Here is an 18,902-nt window from a genome sequence, read left to right as displayed (position 1 = left end):
CGTTTCAGCAGCTTTATTTCACCGTGTCTAAAAGAGAACATCAGTAGTGATGCCTATTATGACAAATGACCAAGAGTTGAAATAATGAAAGAAAATTCCTCCCCATGGATAAAAAGAAGCCTATAAAGTTGAATAATATCACCTATTAAAATGATAGAATAAAAGGTCCCATGGATATAATGCTTGCTTGTATAATCATTCCACCTATATCTTTCTCATACCTACCCTGTTTCCCCGAAAATAAGACCCAACCAGAAAATAAGCCCTAGCATGGTTTTTCAGGATGTTCGTAATAATATAAGACCTACCCCCAAAATAAGCCCCAGTTAAGATTGTTAGCCAGGATGCATTTAGTAACATATTTCCCCCAAAATAAGCTCTAATCAGAAAATAAGCCCTAATGTGTCTGTCTTTTGGAGCAAAAACTAATATAAGACCTAGTCTTATTTTCAGGGAAACACGGTATTGTATGAACTAGCTTGCCTACCATGTGTAAAGTTTGCCTTGCAACAAAAGGATTACTCTTCTGTGAATGGTAATCACATACTGCTGATGCAAAGGGTGGCATAATAATTATCTAAAAGGGGGGAGGGGATTTATTTTTGACACTTTTTGAGGGCAAATCAGCATGGTTATTTGCCTCAAAAGGGTCAAAAATAAATCCCCTCTCCCCCTTTTAGATAATTATTATGCCCCATCCTGAACTTAACAAAGGCCTGCTCAATATAAATTCGGGCAGATATTCCTTTTACATGAATCTCTCTCAAATTATTTATTTATTGGATTTGTATGCCGCCTCTCTCCCGAAGGACTCAGGGTGGCTCACAACAATAAGAAACAAAGAATACAAAAGTTAAAAGACAAATTAAAACAGAATATCCAATAAATATGGTTAAACATGGGAATACCAATCCAAATTTAAGATTTAAAAATTTAAAAAGCTACGAATTATCATGCAGTAACCCTAAAATGCAGAACTGTAACTTCCCTCAAGAAAAGGAGCGAAGGAACACTTGGGAAGAAACCAAAAGCTGGACCTATAGGAAAATAAGCCTATGGGGTTCTATATCAATGTACTAAAGAGCCTAGGTAGTACAGGGGTCTAAGGCACCCTGTTATTAAGCTGGTTATTAAGACCAGCTGCCTGCAATTACTGCAGGGTTCGAATCTCGCCAAGGCTCAAGGTTGACTCAGCCTTCCATCCTTTCTAAGGTAGGTTAAATGAGGACCCAGTTTGTGGGGGCAATAAGCTGACTTTGTATAAATATACAAAAGTATGAAGGCTATTGCTTATTGCTTAACGCACTGTAAGCCGCCCTGAGTCTCCGGAGAAGGGCGGCATATAAATCAAATTAATAATAATAATAATAATAATAATAATAATAATAATAATAATAATAATGGAGAATATTTGTAGCTCAGGGTTGAAATGAGGAGGGTCTTTGGTGCTTCCCGAGCTCCCTTGTTCTCTTGCAGCCCTTTCATGACTCAAACTAGGTAACATCATCAGGGCTAGCTGACTGGTAATGTTACCTAGTTTGGATAATGAAAGGTCTGCAGGAAAATAACCGAGCTCGTAGAGCAGCAAGGTCCTCCCGCCCCGCTATAAATGCTTATAATAAATGAATTCAATAAAATCCGCCCCAAAGGGAGTTCAGACTAGTTGTTTCAGACGGTCTCAGTTCCACTGGGGATTAAAAGCCGGGCGCTTCAGCCTCCTCCAGGCCAAAGGCGCTCCGGGAATTCAATATCCCGCGGAAGGAGGAAAAGCGGATCCGTGACCCAAGACTGCGGTTACAGGGCCCGCACACACTTACCGGCTCCGGGGCAGGCGCTGGCTTAACCCCTCCGGCCCAACCCGATCCGCCTGCTGTTACCATAGAGACACTTCCGGCTAAGGCGGGACTAGAATGCCGCCAATGGCTGTTCCTAGCGTTCGGCCTCTTTGCCTAAAGGGCGATCTCGACCTCGGACGGAATTCTCGGTTAATTCCTCGCGTTAAAAAAAGAAAAAAAAAAAAAGACGGGGACTGTGCCGCTAATGACTACAACTCCCATCGTACCCCGCGCCCTTCCGTGTCGCCTTGCCTTCGTTTCTAACTGGCGCGCCCTTAGAGGCCAAGCCAAGGGAAGACTTCGGCGGCTGAACCGAAGTCACATCCGTACTACATTTCCCGGCATGCCGCTGTGGAATACGGCCATCCCAAATTTTCACCGGGTCGTAGGGATTTAGGTTTCTTGACGCCTAAGGGTCCTGATATGGCATGACATCATCACAGCTGGGGACGGAAGTGGGCGGGGCAAAAGGCGCGAAGGTTTCCTAGTTTTACAGCGAAGAGACGGTGAGGATGATTGGCTAGAGCGGCTTTCTAACCTCCCCCCCCCACTTTTTTTTTTTTTTTTTGTTCCTCTCTGCCGCTTGTAATAGATTACTTGAAGCCAGCGCCATTCTCCCTTCTTCCCCTTCTGGGTGTTGCAGCTCTCTCCCCCCCTCCCGGAACCCCTGGGTTGTAAGTCTCTTCTTCCCACCAGGTAGCCTTCATCCTCCCACGCCACACCCGGAATCGACCCCGTTGGCAGCTTCATGGAGTTCCCAGATCTAGGAGCCCACTGCACGGAGCCCTCCTGCAAGCGCCTGGGTGAGGATTTGCCTTTAACTATATGTGGGGGGGGGGGAGATTTGCCTCCCACCCGACCCCACCCCGCTTCTTCTCTTGGCTGGAGTTTGGGAAGGGCAGGTAATGGGGTCGGAGTGAGGATCCGGACTCTTTCCCAGCCATGCGTGGTAAAGACGGGGAAGCTGGCAAGCCGGATTTTGGGGATTTGAGGGGGTCTTCCACTCTTTTCCCCAGCGAGTGGCTGCAGCGTGGCTTATAATGGAGATTGTACCATGCATCGTGGAAAGGTGGGTTTTTCTTAGAAGTCTGGCGACTAGGGGAATTTGTACGGATCGCGTTTTCTTTTAGCAACTCTATGAGAAGATGCTTCCTGAGATTCAGAAGAAGGATTAAAGGGGGGGGGGAACAGACATGATGTGGCAGTGTTTGAGGGGCTGCCACAAAGAGGAGGAGGGGGGGGTCAACTTATTTTCCAAAGCACCAGAGGGCGAGACAAGAAACAGTGGAACTAATCAAAGAGAGAAGCAACCTGGAATTAATTTTATTTTGTTTATTTGTCAAGCATATTGTAAGACAACAGATAAAAGTATAAACATGATTATGAATACATGAAATGGATACGAATAAAAGGGGACATTAGGACAGGGACGGTAGGCACGCTGGTGCGCTTATGCACGCCCCCTTACAGACGTCTTAGGAATGAGGTCAACAGTAGAGAGTTTAAGGTTAAAGTTTTGGGGGTTTGGGGAAGAAACCGCAGAGTCAGGTAGTGCATTCCAGGTATTGACCGCTCTGTTGTTGAAGTCGTATTTTCTGCAATCGAGTGGTTTACCTTGAGTTTGTATCTACTGTTTGCTGGTGTATTGTGGTTGAAGCTGAAGAAGTCATTCACAGGTAGGACATTGTAACAGATAATTATATGCACTATGCTTAGGTCAGACCGAAGATGGCGTAGTTCTAAATTGTCTAAGCCTAAAATTTGAAGTCTGGTGGCATAAGGTATTCTATTGCGGGTAGAACAGAGGTCTTCAAACTTGGCAGCTTTAAGACTTGTGGACTTCAACTCCCAGAATTCTGGCTGGAGAATTCTGGGAGTTGAACTCCATAAGTCATAGCTGCAAAGTTTGAGGAGCCCTGGGGTAGAGGAATGGAGGACTCTTCTTGTAAAATATCTCTGGACCCTCTCAATTGTATTAATGTCTGATATGCAGTGCGGGTTCCAGACAGATGAGCTGTATTCAAGAATTGGTCTAGCAAATGTTTTGTATGCTCGAGTTAGTAGTACAATATTACCAGAGAAGAAGCAAGATTAATGCCTTTTTGGCCATGTTGTTACAGTGGGCTCTGGCACTTAGATCTTTAGATATGAGTACTCCAAGGTGCTTGACAGAGTGAGAATTAAGAAGAAACTTCTTAACAGTGAGGACAATTAACCAGTGGAACGGCTTGCCTTCAGAAGTTGTGGGTGCCTCGTCACTGTAGGTTTTTAAGAAGAGACTGTCTGAAATGATGGGTCTCCTGCTTGAGTAGGGGGTTGCACTAGAAGACCTCCAAGGTCCCTTCCAGCTTTGTTCTGACCTTATGAGTGGATTGGGAATGGAATTTTTTTGGGAGGGTGGGGTGGCCTGCTGAACTCATTGTTTTGTTAATACTTTGAAGGTTAAAAAACAAGTCAGTATAATTGCTCTAAGTACTTTGTAGCTTCGGTTATATGTTTTCTAATGGCTCTGCATGGGAGTAAAGCATATTGCAACAGCTGCCACATTAATGATGGTCCAAGTGATGACACTTGAAATTATTTCATAAACAAAGAGATCAGCAGGGCCTTCTCTATGGAGATGCACTCTTGGCAATTGTTTAGCTAAAAGCTTTGAGTCCTCAGATGCTTTGATGTTTAATGTGAAGATAAAAGCTTTATTCCCAGAAGAAATCAGAGCAGGAACCTTTGTTTTCTGTTTTAATTAGATATGCATTCTCTCTTGTGAACCAAGTTGCTATATTCATTTCACTCCCAACAATGAAATAAGGCTGGCCATCTTAGAAGAGCACTCTACGTTAAGAATGCAACATAGATATTAGAAATTGTTGCAGGCTTCAAATTGGAGAGATTCCATACAGGGTGCCAGCATGCATCTTATGCCTAACTCTAACATAGAATGTTAGAACATTCAGTAAACTGCTGGTAAGAGGTTGAGTCCAAAGATTTGGATCTTTAGGATTCTGCTTGATATTAAATGTGAACCCTTTGGAATGAAATTGTAGGATATTTACTAGGAAATAAATTCATAATTGAAAATTGTAAAGGTGGAGGACTCTCTCCATATCTGAAGGAAAATTTCCTCTGTTTATAGAATTCAAAAAATATTGATTCCTGAAACATTTCAAGGGAATTATGCTTGACTGTCACAATTTTGTACTGTTGACATGATCTGTCTCATGTTTCCTAACAAACCAGGGTTTGATTATTTTTTTTAATCTAGTTCTATTTTAAAACATGACGGTATGAACAAATGTGAATAAATCATTAGTTTTTGTTGTATATTACAAAATAGTCTGGAGTATTTTATGAGACTGTTTTTATGAGACTGTTTTTTAGATGGGAAAGTTAGGAAACAAAATCTTGAGGGTGTTTTTTTCAGTTTCTCTGATATTTTTATCCAAGACATTCCATCTGTAATCAGTTTACAAAATTAGTTACCATGGTATCTTCTTTGTGTTCAAATCTCAAGTCTGTTTAAAAGACATGTACCTTTTAAAATAAATCTGACAATACTACTACCATTACATCCAGTAAAGTGCCTAGAATGTCATTTGAAAAGTTGCAGTGAAAACATTTACAACTTTTCGTTACTTGTTTCCTGCCCTCAGACTTCCTTCCCTTGAAATGTGATGCTTGTGAACAGCTATTCTGCACTGACCATATTGCCTATGCCCATCATAACTGCACTTCAGCATACAAGAAGGTAAGTAAAACTGGAGGGGCTCAAATTATTCCTAATCTCAAAATTAGAGATGAAAATGAAGGGTGATATTAGTAAAAAATAGATGAAAATAAACACTATGGCAAAAAGGAGGTATAGAAATGGTAATTTTAGTTGTAAAGATTAAAAATTGTTTAAATTTGTTAACCTGCCAAACACTCTGTTCAGCAAAAATACATTGTATGTTTGTGTGTGTGTAAAAAATAAAGAAAAAAGCTTTACAAAACAAATATATTTCTAATCTCCTAGAACACATGATTCAACCTTGTGATACCACATTCAGTAATGTCATAGTGAGGAAATGTTCACAAGCACATTTTTCTCACTTCACTGTCATGCCATCCAACTTATACTGAATTAGTTTGTTAATCGTACTTGCCAAATACTTTGCTAAAATCAAGATACATTATCTATTTGGTATTGTCACATTCTGACTGAATGAAATTACCAGTCAAAAAATCAGTTAACCTGGCTAAATTTGCTCTGGACATATCAATACTGATTTCAGGTAGTAATAAGTCACATTTCAAAAAGCACAACCTTCTTTATGCTGCTTCAACTGAGGTTGCAGAACGAACAGCTTCCATTGAGCAGAGGGTTTCTGCTCTTTTGTGCCTTATATAAGATAGAATCACTATATTCTGAATGTTTTCATCAATGACCTGAATGAGGAGATGAGGCAGGATGCTTATAGATGCACAAATGCACAGCTGCAGGGTGGTTAGCTTGGTTAACAATAGTCCTTATGAAAGGAGTCTTGGAATAATAAGTGACTACAAGGTGAACAAACCAACATTCTAGTGTGAAGGTTGAAAAGCCAAATACAATTTTAGACTGGGTCAGGAGTAATATAGTTTCAGAAACAAGAAAATAAAAAACTCTACAACATTCTGCATTAATCAGACATACCCCACAATTATGTTATCCAGTTCTAGACAACACATTTGAAGAGTAATGCAGAGAAGGAATGCTATATCATACAGAAAGTTATCCTGTCTTTTGGGATCCATGATTCTAAAATAATATGAAAGCAGATTGTAATTGAATGGAAGGGAGGAAACCTATAAAAACAGTTGAATAGTTACCCAAAGAGGTGGTAAGTTCTTTCTGCTGGAAGAAAATAGAGGCTAGGTAATCATTTTCAGAGGATGCTTTAACTTAGATTTCTGTGCTGAACATATTGTACCCAGTAGCTAAAATGGCTCCTTCAGCTCAGTGACTCTAAATCACCCATTTTGTGAAATTGGATGTCCATGTAAGGAAACCTAAGATAAGAAAATAGCTGATCACTGTGCAAAACCTTTTCATCTGTGTTAGTTCTTCATTTTGTGGTACATTTCAGATAAATACTATAGGTCCTTTAATCCTTGTATCTTTCTAGAAATTGTTTTTATAAACATGGCCTGCAAAAAGAGTTTAGCAATTGTCTTATAACTGGAATGCATTGTTGGTCAAATTTCCAGGAATTGCTCCATTGGGTTAAATTTTTATAGAAAAATACTAATGCAGTTTCACTCCCTTTAATAACAAACTAGGAGAGTCCTAACGTCATTGGAGGCAAACCAGAGTTACTGAAAAAACAAGAGTTACTTAAGGAATCCTACGTTTGTAGAAACCAAATACTTGATTGCTAAAAACTGAAAGACTTAAAAAAAAAACTGAGCATGTCCAGTAGCTGCTAAATGATCTTGGAAAAGGTGAATTGAAAAACAGAGAAGGAAACAAAGATTATCCTGCTTGGAAAGAGTTGGTTAGAACTATGAACAAGTGTAGTTAGATTGTGGTTATATGCTGCAACATTGTGATCCAAATAAAGTTGATGGTGACTTATTGTATAATGTTGGGGTTTTTTGCTGGTCATCACTCAGAATCTAGTGTAATTGGAGCTGTATATGAAATAAAATAAATGCATCTGCTTTGTTTCTGAATAAGTGACATGATAACTTTTTTATTATTACAGCTTTCATAATCAAACAGAGTTATACGGTATGATCTTGAAGGTAATGGAAGTATTTGAAATATCCACAAGCCATCATTGTCTGCTGTATGATGCATGAATCAAGGATACATGTCACCCAATCTCTATCATCTTCCTAGGATGTACAGGTTCCTGTTTGTCCACTGTGCAGTATACCCATCCCTGTGAAGCGAGGAGAAATGCCTGATATTGTGGTGGGAGCCCACATAGATCAAGACTGCAAATCAGATCCAGCACAGCGTAAGAGAAAGGTAGGAGGGTAAAGCACTTTCTGTTGTATATGGAAGGGAGCTACCAGAACCTATATATATAAAAGCGAAAACCACTCATGCTGTAATCACAAAATCTCCAGAACCATAAAGCCTACAAACTTGAAATTTGCCATGTCTGTTCCTCTTGGCTTCTAGGTGCTCACTAAGAACAGATTTTTCGAAATGACCATCAGAGCATTAGTATTTCCTATATTATGATTAACATGCTCTGATGCTAAGGAGTTCTACTACTCCTTCCCACCTGAAAAGAAATCTGTTCCAAATGCAAAATACAAGCAGAGGGGAGGAGTTTCACTTTCAGTTTGACTTTCACAGTAGCAAGCAGGGGATAGGATATCCCCTGTGGGACCCGTCTGAGGGAGAGAAGGGGATAGGATAAGGCAGGCTTCTGTGGGGCAAGCCTGAGGGAGAGAAGGGGATAGGATAGGAGAGGCTTCTGTGGGGCAAGGCTGACCGAGAGAAGGGGATAGGATAAGGGAGGCTTCTGTGGGGCAAGGCTGAAGGGGAGAGGAGAGGAGAGGCTGATCGTAATTACTCATTAATTTTCAAGATGTAAGTGTCAATTTATCAAGCCCGATCACATAGTTTTGTAGTGAAGCACAAGTATCCACCTAGTCCAATATATATCAGAAACTGAATCAAAGGCCAGTAGGAACATCCTAGTGTTGAATCAGCACAGTTTGGTAATCAGATTCCTGGAAGTGTTGATATGTTTCTCCCAAGCTAGAGAGAAGTCCAGAAGTTATATTTTGCCTGTACAAAACTCTCATCCAAATGTGGGAAAGCCTCTTCCATTAATGTAGATAATGCTAAGATATCAAATTCTCTGTAAAGTGTCCCATGTTCCAGGCACACAGTCAAGATAATTATAAGCAAGTGGTTTCCGGTAACAATCTATGGCAGAGTAAATATCCCTAAAGGAGCAGGCATAGCATTGCAATGGACGTTGGCAGCAAATAGTGAATTCTATCTGAATAAAGCAGAAATTGTGAGATTTACCTACTTGCACTCCACAGCTGCTCCTACTGAGTAGACCGCAGGAACTGAAGTTTTTGCAGTTGAATTGTGAGTTGATCAGCTGGGAGGCCAGGGGTTTCAACCAAAGTTTACACTTATAATACAGCATATGTGGATACAAGGTTTGCACAAGCTTCACTTTCTTAGAACCATTGGGATGTAATTAATTTACAGCTAAGGATAAACTTTCTGAGCAGCAGGATAAGAAAATTCCATTTTGTGGGTCAACATGATTTCTGGATTAAAAGAAAAATGCGTATAAAAGATTTTAAAACTTTTGGCAAAAAGCTTAACAAAGAGTGGATTTAAGAAAGTTTAAAGGGAGCAAGAAGGATTTTTTGAGTTTTTGGAAGTATTTTTGTGTGTGTGAAAGTGCTTTTGAATAAATTAGAATTAAAAGGCGAAAGATTTATACGATCTGAAGAGAAACCAGAGTATACTATTAAATATTGCAGATGGTGGATTTTACAAAGCAAAAGATAAGTGTAATATAAGAACATAAGCCAGACTTTGATGCTGATTGTCACTATGAAGAATACTTGGAGATAAAAGTATTATGGGCACCAAAAGAGAAAAATGGGAAACTTGACTTTTATTCCTTCCCTTGTATTTAAACCACTTTCACTTTGGATTACAATATTACAATGGCAACCACCTGAAAAGCAGCCAAAAAACATTAGGGGGAAGGAGAAGATTGCTAGAGTAACCTGCAGAAAAGGGAATTACAACATATTTACTTCAGAAAATGTTTGAAGAATTGGGCTGTTAGTTAGCTGAATCACTTAATACTAAATTAACTAAATAGTTGGATACTAAACTTGCAGTTTCAGAAAAAAATGGATCAAAGACCTGAAAAGATAAAAGAGGAAATACAAGGTCAAGAAGATGGAAAGCTCTGTAAAACAAGTGTCTGAATATGAAAAAATGAGTGACAAAGTTGAAATCTTGGAGAGTAAGACAAAAGTTATACACAGATACATAGATAATTTGGCCTGACTAGAACTAAGAAAGAAGGAACTTTGTTTGAGATTTAGAGCAATTCTTGATGTTTCTGGTGAAGATATTAAAGAAAAGATTATTTAAGTTTTAACAAAATTTTGGATTGGGATAAGAAGAAAACAGAGGCGGAAAACCCTAAGGTAGATAGAATAATTTGACTGAATTTTATCCAAAAGGCAAGGGAATTGGGTAGCTTTAAATGAAGGCTTATCTGGCTTATAAAACAAGATATGAAAATTGGAATAAAGATTCAAAAGGAAATTATAAGTTAAGATCTTAATTTAACCCTTTATGGACTTGCAGAAAACAGAAAAAGATGAACATTTAATTTATGGTTTTGATGATTAGACAGAAAAGATTATAGAAACGAGAGATTTGTTGTAACTTTAGAGAAAGAGATAAATATTGTACTTATAATTGCTCTAAAGAAGATTGGAAGCCACTTCTTTGAATCTTTTTTCTTTTTTTGTTACTCTTTTTTTTCTTTTCTTGCACTTCAGCGTTTTCCTTGCTTGCATGCTTTTTCTTTGTTCTTTATATTAGTTTGTATTCATTTTTACCTTCTTTTAAAAAACACTTTAGTAAAATTATTTTTTTTAAAAAAACATTATTAGTAGGCACAGGTTAGGCTGTTTATAGGGATTCCAATTTCACTGGAAGTAGCAAAACAAGAAAGGATATGCCTACTTAAGATCCACATCAAACTATGCAATTTGAGAAAACTTAATTCAGGGATTATTTCTCCACTGTTTAGAGGTTGGAGGCTTCATAAATAATAAAGTAGGCAGACTGTTGATCCTCTACTTGCAATTCAACTCTACACTCTACTTTGATTAAACTCATCTTTTCCTAGATCTTCACCAACAAATGTCAGCGTCCTGGCTGCAAGCAACGGGAAATGATGAAGGTGCTCTGTGACCAATGTCATGGCAACTTCTGCCTCAAACACCGGCATCCCCTGGACCATGACTGCAATGAGACTGGGCATTCACTCTCCAAAGCCGGGTAAAGGCAGGACTGAGAATTTTACTAGTTACAATTGTAAAACGGTGGTACCAACCCATCTGTGTTACTTTCCACCATTTTCTGGCATTTCTATAAAAGTAATTGAGATTGCAAGGCAATAGCCTGTCTTCCTCACATCCTTCTAAAAATCTCAGTAACATTATTTCCTAATTATCCCTACAGTTTGACCAAGAGGCAACCGAACTTTCTGGTTTTTCTTTAAAGACGTTTTGCTTCTCCTCCAAGAAGCTCTTACAGCTGAAGAAGCTTCTAGGATGAGAAGCAAAACGTCTTCAAAGAAAAACCAGTTGCCTCTTGAAAAAAAGCACCTTTGGGACAACTATGATCTGGATGACTGAGAATCTCCATAAACCCTACAGTTTGAGTTTAGTTTGAAAGTCAGATTAATCATACAAGAGTGAGACTTAACATGGCTACCAGAAAGAGTCATAAAGCGGATTTTGATTCATTTCGAGGAAAGACAAATGGATCATGTGAAGCAATGATGGGCTGAGGCTGATAACTAGAGCTTTGCTTCTGGTTCCAGGAATGCTGCCATAGCCCGGGCTCAAAAGTCTGCCAAAGAACCTGTAAGCACTACATCTAGCGGCGCAGCCATGAGGTCTCATGTCAGCCAACCAACCTCCAGCAGGTACAGTCATAACCTGAATCTGGATGCTTTCTTGTCTTTTTTGGTTTGTAGTGACAGCTTTCCATAAGTACTGTTTTGACTTATGATACCTGACACTTCTCTGTCTATGGGTTGAGCAGACAGCACACTATCTTCCAGATACTTTTTTAGAACATATGGAGGACAGTTTGCCATTTATTGCTGTACTACTATTAACACGTGTTAACCAAGTATAACCATGTATCAGAATGTTGATGTTGGAATGCTATCAGTAGCATATAATGCCTATCAGTTTGTACTCTGCTGTAGTGATCATCATGCCTCTTTTTATGAAGCATTGATCTATTTGGACATATACAAAAGATGGAATAGGTGAGACTTACTCAAAGTAAGCCAGAAAGAAAGGCTTGCTCAGATAGTTTTCACCTTATGTAACGTGGAAAAATACCAGAATGAAGAGTTTGAATAAGTTGCAACAAATTATAGTTCTCAGTGTCAGCTGGATTACACAATTGCATTCTGTTAAAAAAGGATTAGGAAATGAGAGGAAAAATGAGGATTGGCCAAGCTTTGTTGGAAGGTATAAATGGATGGGAGCCATAATTCTTCAGAGATATCACACCAAGTGAGCATTCTGTGCGAACATCCCAACTCAATTCTTCTGGAACTCAACAGACTATTCTGGCCAAATAGACTTTGAGCTGGGGAAAGTACATGTCAGTGCATGACTGCGTGAATAAGTATGCCTGTAGATCACAAAGAAAAGAGGGAAAAAACTGAATTTCTTTGCTTGGGTATATTAGTCTCTGAAGAAAAAGAACCAAGTAGCACTAGAAGTTTTTTTCCAGCCCTCAGAATGATGTTATTTGTTTAATCGTATCCTCAGTCCGATAACTCTGCTGGTGCTAAACATGTTATAAAACCGGATCCCGGTTCGACAATTCACATTTCTCCTCTGGGGGGCACAAGAATCTCCTGAGAACATTTGTGTTGGCAATTTTAGGATCTGCCAACTTCATGCATTTGGCAGCTGACTTTTTTTCTCTTTACACACAGATCAAGTGAGACAGTAAGAGCACCTCAGCCACAAAGCCCGACTGTACCTGTTGTTGCTCTGCAGAACGGTTTGGTAAGTCTAGTCAGTGTACTGTATGTAATACATAAGTTATGTTACCTGTTGATGTATTTCCCTCATCAGTTGAATGGCTGCAAAAGAGGACAATTGTTACCTCATCTTAAATAATGTGGTATTATAGTTGCAGTGGAGGCCTAGAAAAAAAAGTAGGCCACTATCAGTTCACATGAGAAACCAATTTATGTATACTTTGCTTCTCTCCTGATCTTCCTTCAGCCATCCCATTAATTGACCAGTATCTCACCTCAGGTTGAAGGCTCCTCTCAGCTGTGAAATTTTAATTGGTGATTTTGAGCCAGTTACTCTCCTTATCCTAACCTACCATACCTCACAGAATTGTTATTGATGAAAATGGGAGGAGAGAGTGCTATGGGATGGAGACCTCCTGAACGAAATGCAGGCTAGAAGTCAGATAAGTAAATAATCTGTCTTCATGTAGGAGACTCTTTTTCCAACATCTTTGCCTAAGCACTGCACCAAGTTGGCTCTTTATTACAGCTGTTTACCACTATTGTTTTAAAGAATGGGGAAATAGGGGCTAGAGAGTTGAGAGTCAATGGAGAAGTAAGGAGGTCCAGCATTATTTTTTGTCATGCCTCATAGCGCAGTTGCTGGTACAGATTCTGTAAGAACTCTTTGATCTGGTATCGTGAAGATAATTGTCTGATACTTTGATCTGTTTTATTTTCATCGTGCCTACAAAACTCATCGTACATGAGGGGAAAATAGAACAGTGGCACAGTTCAGGTCCCAGATCCTTGAAAAATGGCCAGCCAAGTACAAGTGCTGAGGATTTTTGGTTTCCCTCAGGTAGGCTGATTCTGCTTTCGTGCTTCATTTCAGAGTGAAGAGGAAGCGTTACAGCGAGCCTTGGAGATGTCTCTGGCAGAAACAGCGGCCATCCAACCACAACGCTGCAGGTACTGATAGCCAATAGAAACCAACAGAGTTATATTACCATGAAGGGTGCTCTCCGAGCTTTGCTGTTTTATTGCAGGTGTTTCATTACCCAAACTAGGTAACACGATCATTTTACATAGTTTGGGTAATGAAAAATCTGCAAGAAAGCAACCAAGCTCAGAGAGCATCAAGGACCCCTCATTTCAACCCTGAGTTGCAAATATTCTCTTTTTATTGTACTACCATGCCCAGGCTACTTGCTGAGAAGTTATACTAGGTAAGACAGGGGCGGGAACTTCTAAGGCAGCTGTGCTCAAATTGCGCAGCAGCAGATTGCCACTGATCCAGTGCAGATCTATTGAGATCAAGCCCGGTTCTCTGTTTCTGACCCGTGGGGTTGAAGGTGAGCATTCAAAGCACTCAGTGCTAATCAGGCCTTCTGAACAATAAACATAAATAAAGATTCTCCATTTAAAGATCACCCAATCTGCCAATGGTGGGATGAATATATCAGGAACGGGGAAGGATTAAATTATACAGGTTGTCCAGTTCATTTTGACCTTGTTTCTAACAGCACCCAAGAGGAGGAGGACCTGGCATTGGCTCGAGCGCTTTCAGCTAGTGAGGAAGAATATCAGCAGCAGCAACTACGGCAACAAGTAAAAGAGATGAGCAATTTTTGATAGTTCAGTGTCTTCATAGTTTGACTTAATTCATCTTGCAAATATTGTATCATGTTACATCCCAGCAAGGGCAGTGCTAATCCAATTATTCAATTCAAACTGGAAAAACTGGTCTTTTGGCCACCCTGTAAAGGTAGTCCCTTGCTTAATGACCGATCACTTAGTAATCAGAGTTACAATGGACACCCCCACAAACAAATGTCCATATTTCCTACAGCAACATACAGACACATACCAGTGGTGGCTTGCTACCGGTTTGCCCTGGATCGGGAGAACCGGTGGCAGCAGCGGGAGACTCCGCCCATCTTTCCAGACGTCTCTGCGCATGCGCAGAAGCATTACACGTGTGCAGAAGTGCGCGCACCCGTGAGCAAACCAATAGCGACCGAAATTGAAACCCACTACTGATATATATCCTGTATTCACATGACAAGCCGGTTGCAGCTTTCCACAGTCACATGACACGATTTATGACTTTTGTGGCAGAAACGGGCTATTTCAACTGGTTTCCAGGAAATAAACACCCCTAGGAATGCATACACTTAACAACTGCAGAGTCTGCTTAACAAAAGCTGTACAAATGGTTGTAAAATCGAATCAGTCATGTGCATGTCTCAACTTATGACTGGCATGGCTTATGACAAATTCCAGGCTCCAATACAGTCGTAAGTCGAGGACTATCTGTAGCTCTTTCTGAACCAAACTTTGGGGGCTGGAAATTCTACTAATTTTTGTTAAATGCTTTTCCTTGGCAGATTTGGTAGTAATTAATTAGTAATTGTCCCTATTAGTATGTGCAATAACACCCCCCCCCACAAAAGTTTCAGGTGAACACAAGAAGCAGGTACTAAAGTCTCAGGTATCAGAACTTTGTTGTGTTTACTTTTGAGCTATAAAAACTGGTTAAATAGAATGAAGTCTTTAAAATGTAAAGTTATAGTTCCAAACAGCTACAAAAAATGTATTGCATAAATATTTGGGAATTGTATGACCCTCTTGATACATAAAGAAAGTGAAAGGATCTTTAAAAAATTCATTTTCAATAGGATGCCTCAAATAAGCTGCAGAACTCACTCTACTGAGCCTATGCTATTCTATTCTGGTAGAGTCTTTACAGATACAAACTTATGAGAGGGGTTTTTCATGAGCATAATCCAGTAAGATTTCAACAAGGATTTGCAATGAACACTCACAATATAGGGAAAAAGCATTGAAATGGCTGGCAGGCTTTGGGGATTGGCTAGTAGTAGCCTAGGAAGAAGTGAGGGGTATAGAATTTTTTTTCTTGTTTGCTGTAGTCCCAAAGGTGCTTTTTTCAAGAGACAACAGGATTTCTGGTTTTTCTTTGAAGACGTTTCGCTTCTCTCCCTGACTCGATGGTGGGGAGCTGAAGAAGCTTCAGAGCTGAATAAATTTCTTGGATGAGAAGCGAAACATCTTCAAAGAAAAACCAGAAAGTCCAGTTGCCTCTTGAAAAAAGCACCTTTGGGACAACCATGACCTGAATGACTGAGAATATCCATAGACTTCCTTGCTGTAGTAAATGATGAACAATATTGTGAAGAGGGGAAGGGAGGGGAGAATGTTAATCTCTCTCCGCTGTTCTCATCCACCTGTATCTTTGTGTCCTAGGCTCGAAGCACAAAGCCATCCAATTGCTGCCTATCCTGAGCCTCACCAGAACCATTCGACCTGGAAACCATCTCTGGCCATTCTGGGGCTTCCTTTATGCCTCCTGTTTTACCACTGGAGCACTCTCAAAAGTACTAGAAATGAACCAAAGACTGAATCCCTACCCGGATCTTGCAAAGAGTCTCTTTGCCACCCGACTGCTGCCACTTGCACTAGGACTGTGCCTGTGCCTTCTGAGACAGCTGGCACTATTTCTCCCATTGGACAAGGCAGCAGTAATTACAGAACTACAGTCCCCAATCCCCGTCATTTTTTAATCGGCTTCCAATGATGTGCTGCGCTGGGAATGTTTCACGGCAGGGGATGAAGGACTTAACTTACTGCCTTCCTCCAATCTGTTTTGGCCTGTAGCACATTTGGACAGTAGGTGGTGCTAAATGCTTTCATAGGAGGGACTTTTGCTACCTCCTCCTGCTTTGCTGCTGCTTGCAAAATAAGGGGAAGATAGCTCCCCATAGCTATCCTTTCGAAGTTTCTATATCAAATAAACGTCTTAACTGCTAGTTGGGATTCCTAAGATTACACCGCCAAAGCAAGGGAAGGAACTGCCTCTGGGGTCTGATCCATGTAATCCTTTCCTTGCTGGGAGCTGACAACTAAATCTTCTGAGTGTCTTGAATGTTACTGCCAGACCCTCGTCCTGTACTCTGACACTCGGCACCCTCTGAGAAAAACAGCCAAAGATCAGCCTTGAAGAAATGAGTAACCAACTTCCAGTATATAGCCAGTTGCTTTAGATTGCATGAAACAGAGTGCCTGCCCTAGGTGACTCCCATGCTTCAGTGAACCTGTCTGTAATTGTTTTCCATCCGATGCATGTTTGGTTGGAACCACCTTCTGCCAGCTGTCACTTGGTTCCCTCCCTCTCTCTGCAGTCCCAGGCATCATCCAGCATTCTGTGCCTTTGCTGCGTCGCTTACACGGTCAAAGCAGGGAAGATTATTGGAAACTGGCAGGAACCAATAAATTGACAGACAGAAAGATCTCGTCCTTTACTTTCATTGGATTAAATTTTCTGCCTTTGCAATGAGATTTAGGCTTCTTTTCTTCTTCTTCTTCTTCTGTATGTTCCCAGTTCTGTTCTGAATGCCCCTCTGTTCTCTGCAGCAATTTGGGACTACAGGAAATTCATTAAATCCATTGGTAGTTACCAGTGGATACAGCAAATGTTCTTTCAAGTACATATCTTTAGGAATGTCAGGAAATAATTATTTTGATTTGTTCTGAAACTGCCTGTACTGGGAATTGATGAACTGCAATATTTAATAGGACAGCTCCTTATTAGATAAAATTGAGGGCATTTGTTTCATTGAAGAAACTATTCTAGCCCAGGTACTGGGGTATAAAGGTTTCTTAAATGCAGTATATTTTCAGAATTACTTAATGCAAGGCTAATTTAAGTTAACAAGAAATTATCTGATCTGGCTTCCTGATTTGAAATTCATACATCTCCTTTATAAGCATGCCTACAAATTATGCACTAGAATAAATACAATATTTTAGTTTGCAAGTAAAAGAGGCCTTTGTGCAATCTATAAAAACCTATAAAGACTTTTTGTCATGGAATCAGTCCACCTTTTGCAATTGCAAAATGGAGCAAGAATCAAATTTCTCCATGTGCGTATGTACATGCACAGAGAGAGATGTGAAGTTAGATTTCTTACTGAAAGAAGAAAGCTTCACCTTTGTGTAAACTGATTTAGAAAGCTTGTATTGTGCAACACGGAATTTACTTTTCAATAAATATGCGTGGGTATGGACAGGATCATATTTATGTTTTAGACATTGGGCCACTTTAAACAGAGCTTTAAATTGTACTTTTAAAAATCCAGTCAAATGAATCTTTACTTAAAACATTTTTAAATGGCTTTCTTGTTTACTTATAATGTAGATTTCGTGTGAATATTTCCAGGTCCACTAGATAAGGTATTCTTATTCCTGTTTTCCGACCAGCTGTTAATTACAAAATGGCTGAGGATGTTTGAATCAAAAATAGAGAATGCCCTTGAGCTAAAATAGGTCTACTAACATGCTCTATCCCAGCGGAGTACAGCCCAGCAGCCATGTAGGCCAAAGAAAAAGTATTCAAATGTGTGTATCTAACTTGCTTGGAAGGCAGGCTGAAGAGCTTGTGGGCTGCATTTAGCTTCTGGGTCCCAAATTTTAATCTTAGCATGTGTGCCTGGTATCTGGAAACTTTATACAGCCGTTTCTTTCATCCTATGGTTTGATTAGTAATTAAACATAACTATGTGTATCTATCTGTCTAATAAACTGGGTCACAGGTAACTAGGTAAATTGAGGACCCAGTTTGTGGGGGCAATAAGCTGACTTTGTATAAATATACAAAAGTATGAAGGCTATTGCTTGACGCATTGTAAGCCGCCCTGAGTCTCCGGAGAAGGACGGCATATAAATCAAATTAAAAATACACACACACACATATATATAGTGGGTTTATTTGAATGGCAAATGTCCAAAGAAGAAATTTAAATCTTCATTGTTAATGTTGCAGCATTCCCCGGTACTGTTCTGTGCAAAAAAACATGCATCCTTGGTGGATGTAGCTTGTAAAATGTACACCTTTCTTGTTTCATAACAGTGACTTTCAAAGGTGGACCATGTGGGTTTGTAAAGTCTGCTGAACTGCAGCTTCTAGTGCTCTTTGGCATTTGCCATGCCAGTGTAGGCCCCTAGCAGTTGTGTTCAACAACTGAAAAACTCCCCATCACTGCTCTTTACTCATTGTTTTCAATAAAACAAGCTGCTACTTAGTTCTGCCATCCCACAGGCTACATTTTAAACCTTTTGTTCTTTTTATATTTTTATTAGTAATGTCAAACCATTTAGTATGTCAGTCTCATACTAAATTGGATCTTTCAGATATGCAATAAGAACTAATTCTGCATTTATCTGTTAGCGTGTTACACGGTTTGATTGTATTATCACTTTAGGTTCTTGTTCCTTTTTTTGCTCACCATTAGTGTTAAAA

The 18,902-nt window shown here is 39.8% G+C and overlaps 2 protein-coding genes across 5 annotated transcripts in view; one reads left to right on the top strand and one right to left on the bottom strand.

Annotated features, from left to right (window-relative positions):
- Window positions 1–2,274, bottom strand: part of TTLL4 (tubulin tyrosine ligase like 4) — a 29,708-nt gene extending 27,434 nt beyond the window's left edge. The window contains exon 1 of one of the 2 annotated variants that reach the window (XM_087881630.1): window positions 1,818–2,274. In XM_087881630.1, the coding sequence (XP_087737756.1) occupies window positions 1,818–1,880 (63 nt within the window). In that variant the 5' untranslated portion in view covers window positions 1,881–2,274. The remainder of the gene's footprint in view (window positions 1–1,817) is intronic. The other variant, XM_034433749.3, reaches the window with a different exon arrangement.
- Window positions 2,113–17,670, top strand: ZFAND2B (zinc finger AN1-type containing 2B). 3 transcript variants are annotated; one of them, XM_087881636.1, is made up of 11 exons: window positions 2,196–2,341; window positions 2,532–2,638; window positions 5,486–5,580; window positions 7,559–7,598; window positions 7,696–7,827; window positions 10,718–10,869; window positions 11,417–11,521; window positions 12,557–12,629; window positions 13,479–13,555; window positions 14,110–14,194; window positions 15,851–17,670. In XM_087881636.1, exons 3-11 carry the CDS (start codon window positions 5,507–5,509, stop codon window positions 15,887–15,889), a joined length of 777 nt encoding a protein of 258 aa, XP_087737762.1. In that variant the 5' UTR covers window positions 2,196–2,341; window positions 2,532–2,638; window positions 5,486–5,506; the 3' UTR covers window positions 15,890–17,670. The 3 variants fall into 3 exon arrangements, with proteins under 3 accessions (XP_034289643.2, XP_087737762.1, XP_034289644.2); XM_034433752.3 differs by lacking the exon at window positions 7,559–7,598 and having other exon boundaries at window positions 2,113–2,341; XM_034433753.3 differs by lacking the exon at window positions 2,196–2,341 and having other exon boundaries at window positions 2,416–2,638.
- Window positions 17,671–18,902: the final 1,232 nt, after the last annotated feature.

This window comes from Pantherophis guttatus, chromosome 1, assembly GCF_059756535.1.
Source record: "Pantherophis guttatus breed Tessera chromosome 1, ASM5975653v1, whole genome shotgun sequence".
Lineage (NCBI taxonomy): Eukaryota > Metazoa > Chordata > Lepidosauria > Squamata > Colubridae > Pantherophis > Pantherophis guttatus.
This window is presented reverse-complemented; position numbering and strand designations above follow the sequence as displayed.